The sequence below is a fragment of the Gallinula chloropus genome (genome assembly GCF_964237585.1).
Source record: "Gallinula chloropus genome assembly, chromosome: 2".
NCBI classification, from domain to species: Eukaryota; Metazoa; Chordata; class Aves; order Gruiformes; family Rallidae; genus Gallinula; species Gallinula chloropus.
The window spans coordinates 80,258,687-80,269,584 of record NC_140086.1 but is presented as its reverse complement, the minus strand read 5'-3'; the positions used below and the strand labels follow the sequence as shown (position 1 = coordinate 80,269,584).

General features: G+C 49.4%; 1 protein-coding gene across 1 annotated transcript; it reads left to right on the top strand.

The window, feature by feature from the left end:
* Positions 1-1,816: 1,816 nt before the first annotated feature.
* ZNF622 (zinc finger protein 622) lies at positions 1,817-8,857 on the top strand (the record flags this gene model as incomplete). The annotated part of the gene is made up of 6 exons (XM_084260211.1): positions 1,817-2,411; positions 4,220-4,483; positions 5,006-5,168; positions 6,769-6,881; positions 7,753-7,896; positions 8,470-8,857. The coding sequence occupies 6 exons, from the start codon at positions 1,817-1,819 to the stop codon at positions 8,595-8,597; spliced, it is 1,407 nt and encodes a 468-aa protein (XP_084116337.1). The 3' UTR covers positions 8,598-8,857.
* Between the last annotated feature and the right edge of the window lie 2,041 nt (positions 8,858-10,898).

Sequence of the window (10,898 nt, the reverse complement as noted above, 5' to 3'; positions counted from 1 at the left end):
CGTCCTCTGGGCCCGGCGGCGGTAGGTGTGCGCGGCCCTGCCCCGCCCCGCCCCGCCCCGCCCCGCCCCGCCCCGTCCCGCCCCGTCCCGTCCCGTCCCGTCCCGTCCCGTCCCGCCGGGGGCCCTGGGGTGCGGGTGGGCTGTTCTCCCCGCTGCCCGTCGCGTCTGGGGCCCGCGGCTTCCGCCTGCGCCGCGCCTCGCAGCCCGGCCTCGCGTGCTTCGGTCCCTCGCTGCCCGCGCGTTCCCCTGCCCCGGGACCGAGCTGTGCCGCGGGCCCCGGTGTCCGCCGGCCCCTCGGGCCTTCCTGCGTCTCCGCCGGCCTCTTACGGGCTCCGGCTCGCTCTGCGTTCAGCTGAACGCGGGGACACCCAGGCCCCCGCCGAGAGGGCGAGGCCTGAGCCAGAGGCGGGGCTGCCCCCCGGGCTGCCCCGGGTTCTGCTCTCCCCGGCCTCGCGCGGGGCAGGACGCGGCGCTCTGGGTGGGCCGTGAGCGAGGTGGGATGGGAGGGGTGCGGTGGGAGCGATGGGATGGGAGAGGCGCGGTGGGATGGGGTGGGAGAGGCGCGGTGGGATGGGAGAGGTGGGACCTTCGAGCCGCCGGGACTGCTGCGTGCAGCTGGAGTGCTGCGTGCGGTTTTGGGCGCCACAGGGCAAGATGGACATGAAACTCTCGGAGAGTGTCCAGAGGAGGGCAACGAGGATGGTGAGGGGTCTGGAGGGGAAGCCTTAGGAGGAGAGGATGAAGTTCCTGGGTTTGTTCAGCCTGGAGAAAAGGAGGATGAGGGGAGACCTCGTCGTGGTCTGTGGCTTCCTGATGAGGGGGAGCGAAGGGGCAAGCACCCGTCTGCTCTCCTTGGTGACCAGCAATAGAATCCAGGGGAAGAGTATGAAGCTGTAACAGGGGAGGCTTAGATTGGCTGTTAGGAAGAGGTTTGTTACTGAGAAGGTGGTGGGGCACTGGAACAGGCTCCTAATGGAAGGGGTTACAGCATTGAGCTTGGCTGAGTTCAGGAAGTGTCTGGATGATGCACTCAGTCACATGCTGTGACTTGGCTGGGCCTGTGTGGAACCAGGAGTTGGATTCAATGATCCTTATGGGTCCCTTCCCACTCAGGATATTCTGGGATTCTATGAATTGCAGAAATTCCTCCGCTTGGCTCCCCAGGTATAAATGTTTGCGGTTCCAGATCACTCGGTTACCCCTTCTTCTGATATAACAGCAGTTTTGAGGTTTATTATTTTTATTGTCCCCAGGATAATCTAGTGAGTTAGACAGGAGCTACAGTAATGAACCAGATCAAATTGTTCTATCCCCTGAAGCTCCCAAAAGGTGTTTGTGACTAGCAGCAAACATGATTCTCCACAAAAATGGCAGTAAAATACCCACTTGGGCTAGGAAAGGGATAGGGAGCTCTGCAGGTGGGAGGAAAACGCTTCAGAGAGCAGTTGGGATCCCACAGTGGGCAGAGAGGATTTTTTTTTTCCTGAAAGAAAAAGCACCTGTTACACTGAATGGGTGCTTACAGTATTCCAGGCAAATAGCATGGGCGTTATTTTCTGGGTTCAGAGCTGGGGTGCTCTGGTGCTGCGGTAGCATCAGTAATCTCCGGTAACTGTATCACTCTTGTATCTTTTTTTGCTCCTGCTGGTAGGTAGGGAAGTGCTGTTTGCTAATGCTGGTGCTTAATGCTGTGTGACATCTGTATCACTTGTGCTGCCTTAGGTGGGTGCTGTCAGGAGGCTGGGTTTGGGGGTTTTTCTTTGCCATAGCCACTTTTATTTACCAGGCTATTTCTTCCCCTCCCTACTTTCCAGTGATGGCAACCTACACTTGTATCACCTGCCGCGTGGCTTTCAAGGATGCTGACATCCAGCGTGCCCATTACAAAACGGACTGGCACAGGTACAACCTGAAGCGGAAGGTTGCCGAGATGCCCCCTGTCACTGCTGAGAACTTCCAAGAGAGAGTCCTAGCGCAGCGGGCGGTGGCAGAGGAGCAGAACAAAGTCACCGCCACGTACTGCACGGTTTGCAGCAAGAGGTTCTCCACCTTCAACGCCTATGAGAATCACTTGAAGTCCAAGAAGCACCTGGAACTGGAGAAGAAAGCGGTTCAGGCTGTCAGCAAGAAGGTGAAGATATTAAATGAGAAGAACCTGGAGAAGGGGCTGGCCCCGGAGGGCGTGAACAAGGACGAGATGAACGCAGCCATTCAGCAGGCCATCCGAGCGCAGCCCTCCTCCTCTCCGAAGAAGGCGCCCGTGCTCCCCAGCACCGCCAGCTCTGCGGAGCCGGCCAGCCTGTCGCAGGGCAGAGAGCGACTGGAGAAGCCTCCGCGGCTCCAGTGGTTTGAGCAGCAGGCAAAGAAGCTGGCCAGGCGGCATGCTGAGGAGGAAGGTGATACGGAAGAAGGTGAGGCAGTAGGCGCGCTGGTGAGGGAGGGATAGCTTGGGAAAACTCTGCAGCTCTTGGTTTTCTGTAAAAGCCGCCTCCTGTCCCTGGGATAGTGCAGCATTTGTCTATCACGAAAGGTCTTCCTGCTGACGAAGTTTTCAGCTTAGCAAGGGAGTTAAGCTTGGCCCGTGCTTGCGCTCGGGGAGTCCGTGGTAGTGTCTGAACTGGCAGCTGTGCAAAATACGAATGTGTGTGAAGGTAGAACATGAGCAGTTACTAACACGAGCACTGTTTCATGTGTACAATTCCAGGGGAGGTTTCCTTCAAGGAAGGCTAACACAAAAGGTTACCCCACAGCTGCTTATGAAAAAGAGATGAGCAGAGATCCATTCGTGATCATCTGTTGCTGACCCAACACAGTGACCCCGTCACTGTACTGACCTGTTGAAGGGAGTGTGGAGTGGGGTTGGTTTTGTGTTTTCTCTGCCCGTCAAGACCAGAGGGGAAAGGTGGCTCCTGCTTCTCACAGTGTGTTGGCATCTATATAAAAATCGCTTGAAGAGCTGCCAACCCAACTGCCTGTTCCTGCTGCTTCACCCTCAGCGTGGGTCCAGTGAGCTTGGCACTGGACAGCTGGGAAGATCAGAGCTTCAGAATTCCCAGAAAAGGGTTGTTTTTAGCCTGGATGCTTTCAATGCCGTGGTTTAGAGTGCTGCTCCAAATGCATCTGTTGGAGCAGTTGAGAAGGGTGATTAAACTACAGTGGGGAGACAGGTATGGATGGAGTGGCACCATGCTACGCCAGCTTTGTTACTGGAACGGTTGTGTCATGTTATTCCATCTGTACAGCAGTTCTGTGCTGCTGAAATTTCAGTTGGGAGTTCAGGGAATCTGTTCTACGGAAGGAGTAATGTATACACCTCTGAGTGTGCATCTTGGCATCTAAAGGAGGAGCCAGCTCTCCCCTGTCTTGTGTTAATGTGTTAGTCATCAATTGTAATGCTAAAAATCAGTAGGCTTCTGAATGTTAATTCTCCTGTTTAACCCTTTGTCCAGGAATGCTTCCTGTAAGGCCTGTTAATGCAGTGCCACCCTTATTAAACTGTGTCCTATAGCAAATGTCTCTAATTAGCAGCCTGTGAGACTGGTGAGCACCGTGTTCCCTGTTCTCAAAGCCTGTTGGAAGGGGACCAGTAGGAGCTGAGTACTGGGAAATGCTCACTGCCCCAGACCTGAAGTGCTTAAGAGACTTCTGCACCCCTGTAGTGGTATAATCAGGTCGCTGGCTTGTCTGTCCACTTAATGAGCTCTGCAGGAATCTTGCAAAAGCGTAAAACTGTTGGAATATCCTGGCACATAGTAACACAGGATGCAACACAGGGTACCTGTGACCTTGTTCTTCTCTGTGGTTAAAGATGTACCTGGGAGCAGAAGCGTGTTTTCCCTCGCTGCTGGAGATGAATGTGTTCATGATGCTGGCAGAGCTGTGCTTGCAGTGAGCCCTGCATGTGTTCCTGTGGTGAATTAAATTTAAGGCTTTGAAAGAGAAAAGGAGTGTTAATAGATGGGGAAATGGAGGAGGGGAAAAAATAGCAGATCTGCCAACTTCTTTAATGGGCAGGCTTGAGCTTTGCTGTGCATCTTGAAGACATGTGTTTTACTGGCAGTGGCATGTTCTTGCACCTGGAAGGGACTCTGTGTGTGGCATTTGGCTGTGGGAATAGAAAACGCAGTGTTTTCTGTGATAACTTTATTTCTCATTTATTTGGAATTCATATTGCTCAAGAGGTAATTATGTACATGATTTTCTTTTTAACTTCCATTAGAAGACTGGGAAGATATGGATTCTGATGAAGACATTGGATCTGAAGAGGAGATGGAAAGCGTGGGAGAAGAGGAGGAGGAGGAAGAGGAGCAGGCAGAAGCTGAGAGCACTCCTGCTGGGGCCATACCAGTCACGGACTGCTTGTTCTGTCCCCACCACTCGAGATCTCTGACCAAAAACGTAGCCCACATGACCAAAGTCCACAGCTTCTTCATCCCTGACATAGAGTACCTTGTGGATCTCAGAGGACTCATTAAGTACCTGGGTATGCTTGTGAAGGTGCTCTGATTTTTGGGTCAGGAGAATGAGAGGCTGTTGCTACCTGTTCTCAATAAGTTGTTCAGTAATGTGAAATGTTGGATAAAACCTCATCGCTCAAGTGAGCAGATGAACTTACCTTACAGAGTCCTAAGTATTTGCCTCATCAGTTTACAGTGCTTGTGAGAGCACTGAAAGCTAGCATAGCAACACCCCCCCCACCCCACCCCCCCCAAACATATCTTCCTTGAAGCATACAAATAATGATGAGAATAAAATAATTTGGAGCATTAGAATTGAGGGTACATCATGATCCATACCTTGTCATGTGAAAGTTTTAAATGCAGACTTGCCCCTGATGGAGCCATATGGTCACAGAATAGGAACAGCAGGGCTTTTCTTGAGCCCTTAATTTCCAGGCTCTTCCTTGGTATCTGTCCCTCCAAGCTGGGAAGGCTCCATCCTAGAAGTGTTAATCATTGACTCAGGAGACTGCTCAGACCAAACAAAGTGTCCATGTTTTCTGCAGGAGAGAAGGTTGGCGTTGGGAAAATCTGCATCTGGTGCAATGAGAAAGGGAAATCCTTCTACTCCACAGAAGCAGTGCAGGCTCACATGAATGACAAGAGCCACTGCAAGCTCTTCACAGATGGAGACGCTGCCCTGGAATTTGCAGACTTCTATGACTTCAGGTGAGGATGTTTGTCTGGAGTGGAGCACAGATGGTGCTGTCCCAAAAGCGGATTTGTCACCTGGTGTGTGATAAGCCAATTCCCACACATGCAGGAGGAATAACTGCTTTCATTCAGGCTCAGGTGCTGAGGGAAATTCTACAAATCAGGCATGTCCAAAGCCAGCTCCTTTCTTACATTTTTATGCAAATGTTACAAGGTAATTCACTCCCAGTGACAACGATTGGCTAGTAATTTGCATGTTATAAGAATTGGTATGTTGTCTTCTTCAGTCACTGCATCTGCATGGAGGAAGGGTCTTCGCCTGGGCAAGGATCTTGTGGGTGTGTGTTGTAGTGTTACTCTAAAGACCGTTCAGGTGACGACACCTGGACTTTGGTTTTCACTGCCAAACTGGCTGGGTGTGGAGATACCTTGCTTAGGTGTTCTTGGTGTCCCAGGACAGTCAGTTTACAGGTGTGCCCGTAAACAGTTCATAGAATCATAGAATGTGAAAGGTTTGAAGGCACCTTCAGAGGTGATCTAGTCCAACCCCCCTGCAGTTAACAGGGACATCTTCATTAGATTAGGTTGCTCAGGGCCCCATCGAGCCTGACCTTAAATATCTCCAGGGATGGGGCCTCTGCTACCTCTCTGGGCAACCTATTCCAGTGATGTACCCCACTCATACTGAATTTTTTTCCTAATATCCAACCTAAACCTACCCTTTTCTAGTTTTAAAACTGTTGCCCCTCGTCCTATTGCTGCATGCATCCCTTTGATCCTTTTCTTAGCAGCTACCTCCAGTCATTCTGAATTATGGAGCCATTGTAATGCATGGGTGACTTAAGTTTGATGATAGGTATCAGTGGGGACAGACAAATGGACAATTGAACATCACATCAGAAACTATTACTTGTTCTTAAAATTTGCTCCTGTTTCTGGTTCTGATGCTTATTTTGCATAAGGCATATTTGTCTTTTCTAAGCATGTAGTTATGCTACATGATTGGTTCTTGTCTCCTGTAACCACTAATACCAGTCCTACAAAATGATGCAGAGTCTGTTTGGTGTTACTGAGTTAGATGACAAAAGGGCATAACTCTCCCATTACCTTCTAGGGAGACTGTGGGCTTCATTCATACTGGGTTGGGTTTTTTTTGGGGGGGAGGGTATGTTTTTAAAGTAGCTGGAATGAAGCAGGGTTGCTGTGGTTTAGAGGCCTCTTGTTGAATTTCCTGTACCTTATCCCACGCTGTGTTCATCTTGGTCAGAAGTATCTCCTGTTCCTGTGACAGGTGGAGTTAGTGGAGCTTCCTGGAGCTCTCGCTCAGTAGCTGTGGGGAGCAGGCGGGCTGCTCGGTGGGGGCTTTTCTCCCTAAGCTGCTGTTACGTGTGCAGCCGCAGAACGGTCCTGGGTTGTGCATCCAGGGGGAGGAAGGGTGGTCCTTGTCACAGCCTCTGGTCAGGGCAGGGTGTTACTGGGAAGAACTCTCAAACCAAGGTGGGTGAAACGTGAGGATGTCTGTGGCTGTAGCTGGAGTGGCTGTTCTCGGTGTGGTGGGTCCGGATAGCTGTGGCTGCTCGCCCTGGCTAAACCCCGTGCTGCTGTTCCTCTGCAGGAGCAGTTACCCTGACCACAAGGATGGGGAAGATGTGGAGGTGCCAGGAGAGCGCCCAGCAGAGAGGGAGCTGGATTATGATGATGACACCATGGAGCTGATCCTTCCCTCAGGTAGGCACAGGGTTTGTGTTACAACATCCTTTCTCTGTTTCTCGTGGCCGCAGCCGTTACCTGCAGCACAGGTCATCCTGCCAAGCGTTTCTCTTTGGCAAGGGAGGAAGTCATTTTGCTTCTAATTGTTATTGTGATCTTTGTCCTCACCTTTCACTGTCTTCACTGGCAAGTAGTTCAACTTCTGCAGAGTTCATGTATACGTGGACTGGGGCAGGGGGTGCCTTCGCCCACTTTACCTCTTTATTAACCTATGACTTGCATGGTGTACTCCAAGAGTTTAAGTGTTTGCCTGTCTGGTTTTACTGCAACTTGGAGAGGCTACCACATAGTGTAGGTTTTCTTCAGAGAGGCAGGTGGTAATAAATTCTGTAACTAATTCAGTAAAATGTGTTTGTTTAAACAACTTTTTGCCTTGTTAGAGCATTTGGCACTCTTGCTTGCATTTTTTTGTTGTGGTAGTTTTCATATGAGGGAACCTCATCCTTTCCATTCTGAAAAGTGCTGCCAACTCTGAAGTTACAAATTTCCCAAACCTCATCAATTTACTTCCCTGATTGCTTGAAAGAGCATTGCCTCTGCTCATTCCCCTAACTAAGCTTTTAGTTTCTGCTAACTGCCTGTTTGTTGTCTGAGCTCAGGCCCTCGTGAACAGCAGCACTCTTTGGTTGGCTGTTCTGTTTCCTTCAAGGTAGTGCCGTACAGCAGCTCTTACACACCGAGTTCATAATAGTCTTAAAGCTTTTAGGTTTCCAGGCCTTCTAAAAGCATGGCTCAGCAGAGGGATTACCCAGTTTTTCACAGTATGCCTGACTTTACACTTCAGAAGGTGCTTCATTATGCATAATGAGCTGTCCCCTCCTCTGAACAGGTGCAAGGGTGGGTCACCGCTCCCTGATGAGGTACTACAGGCAGCGGTTTGGCCCGGCAAGAGCGGTGGCTGTTGTGAAAAACAAGAGAGCGGTGGGTCGGGTGTTGCAGCAGTACAGAGCCTTGGGCTGGACAGGCCAGACAGGTAAGTGATAACGTGAGGCTCTTGCAGAGGAGGAGTTTCTAGGGTGTCATCACACTTGTGGGGGTTTGCCCAGCAGTTAGTCTTCTGCTCAGTTCCCTTCCGTTCCTGACACCCAGGCAGGGTAACTTACAGGAGGTGCTGCCTAAAACCCACTGCAGCTTCTGTGCAAGCCCTTCAATTCTCAGCATGTGTCTGCAGTAGTTGGTGACTTCCTAAGAATTGTTGGGGTCTAGAGTAATAACCCTTTCTCTGCCCGTTGACCGTAAATCACTCACACTGACAGCTGGAATACTTTTTCAGCTGGGGAGCAGTGGTGTGATCTACACCCCCTTCTGAAATAAAGGATTTGTACCCTGGAATACAAAACATCCTTTTCCCTTAATCACAGTGATGGGTGTTGAGAGAGGCAACTGGCCTTTCCCAAGAGAAAAGCAAAAGGAAACATGGCTGCGTGGGAAGGAAAGCATGCAGCTACCTGCTGATTTGAATGGACAGATGAGCTGTTTGCTCACTACTTAGAGGCACATCTTACAGACATTTATCCCTCTTTCTCTTTCTCCTCTCTCCCTGCAGGGGCAGCCTTTGCGCAGCAGCGTGACATGCAGTACCTGCAGAGGATGAAGTCGAAGTGGATGCTCAAGACAGGAATGAGTAATAATGCTACCAAGCAGATGCATTTCCGGCCCCAAGTCAGGTTTTGAGGTCCCAGAAGAGCTGCATGCAACTGGCTTTGGGAGGGGTGAATTGATGGCTTCTGGGTGGAAGGTTCTGTTGTTAAGATGGACTTGGTACCTATCAAATGAGGATGTGTGTGCTGCTGTGCCTTCCAGTCTGTGGGAGGAAGATCAGGGAGCGTCTCTCTTCCAGTGCAGGGATGGTTGGTTGAAAGAATAAAATATTTCTTAAATTAAATTTGTGGCAAAGAAGTCATGGCTGTGAATAAAGATTTATTGTCTCACTGCCCATCTTTGTGCAATCCCTTTTTGTGGGGCAGCTGATGTTGTCATTTGAACATCTTCAGCTTCCCATTCTGCAGAGTGGATGGAGCATATCAAAGGTGTTTGCTTGTGGTGCCAGGCATAAGTTAGCTGAGTGTTCTGGACTTCTAGCTGGCTTTATGGAGGTGAAAATATGAGATTCTGGGAAGGTGAAGTGGTAATTGATTGAAGAAATGCACTAATGGAAAACATAACTCCAGGATTAATAATTGTCCTCAGAAGTTGACTCCACTTTCTTAATGCTCGAGCTCGGTACTGCATTAATAATTTACAGTGCAGATATGTTGAGTATAATGAATTTTCATTACCTAAAGCCTGCTTAAAATGACCATTACATTTAGATGAATGTCAGTCAAAATTTCTGAAGATTTCCTGATTAAAACTCTGAGGTTACTGTTGATGTCAGCTTTTCCTGATACCCATCCAGTACTGGTGTTTCCTATGATCTTGTTGAAGGAGAGTGACCTGAGGTGTGTATTGGCTGGAATGAAGGCATCTCCCCTTAAGCTGGTGAACTCTTACAGGTGGGTGTAGAGGAAACCTCCTTGCTGAAGAGCCAAGTGCTGGTCCTGATGGTGGAGATGTTAAAAGCTTCCCTGACCTTACCAGTTCTTCTGACCTTCCTGTGAAGAGATGGACAGTTACATGCAGAAGTGTGGGCCGGCTTGTGAAGCCCTGAGCTCTAAGTGTGGTGGACACTGAGGGTATGCCACAGGAAAAAGGCTCGCTCTTTGCTTGTCCGTTGTGAAGGCACCTGCTGCTGGTCACTGCCAAGTTGCACTTCTGTGTTTCAGGGTTATTCTGGATTTCCCTAGGAGTGTCTTTCATTGGCATCATTTTAAGGTAAATTTTCTTCCTCTTGTGTGAATCGCATGTGCATCATATCACTGGGAATGGTGGAAGGAGACTTTATCAATTAATGTTGTGTTTTGACCTCTTACATTAATCCACTAAAGGTCTCCCTAAGAAGTAAGTTGAGGAAAAGTGACTGTTTCACAGTGGAGATATGTGCTATGTATTCCTATGTGGATTTCTCTATGGTGTTTTGCTTTTTTGTTTGCTGGCTTATTTTTTTGGGTGGTGTGGGGTCTTTTTAGTAAGTTCTTCTGCTTTGGAAGATTTTTTTGCTGTTCCTATTTTTACTGAGAAGACAGAACTAGATCAGTAATGCAGGCTACAGGTTTGAGACAGTATTCTAACCCTACTAGTAGGTGACTATTCCCTTAAAAAAGTACAGATTTGGGTGAAAACTGAAGCAGAGAATTTCAAAGAAAGGCTGTGCTCACATCCAAAATCTTAAACTAAATGTGGGTCAATGCAGGAGTACCTCTTTTTTTTCCTGGCAAGGCTGAGTTACTGCCATTGGCTATCCATAGTTGCAGCTTGCTCACACTGGAATCTATTCTGGAGGGTTTGCTCTGGGTTATTGAGCTTTGCTCTCGAAGTTAGAGGTGAGAGAACCAGTCTCAGGGGTGTGACTCAAGCCTTGTGCATCATAAGACGTCGTACCCTGTGTTACACTCCCAGCCTGGCCCAACTTGCAGTGGTGGATTTCTAGCACTGAGGGAGTACCCTACGTGCATTTGTGAAGCCTCAGCGTCTGGCCCTTGGAACTGCTTGTACCTTCACTGAAGTCAGAGGTTACTGTCAGAGGGTCTTTTGCTCAGGGACAGGTTAGGCTGTCTGCATGCACAGGGCAAAATGAAATGCCACGAAAACGTAGAAACAGAAGGGGTAGGCTTCTTAAACAGAACCTTGGCTTGGAGCCTGCTGAGCTGCTGCTGTGTTAGCAGCCAGTATCAGAGCAGTGTTCAGCCTGTAGCTTTCAGAAAACGCCCATGAAGTATCTGAGCCTTACACTAAGGGCAGGACAACTACCCTGGAAGTCTTGAGCATAACCTAGTACAGTTGCTAAAGCTTTGAGGTAGGTTTTGAAAGAGTCTTGGCAGTGACAGCAGAAATACAAGGAGATAATTGATCCAGTGGCAAATGGCTTTGGGTCCA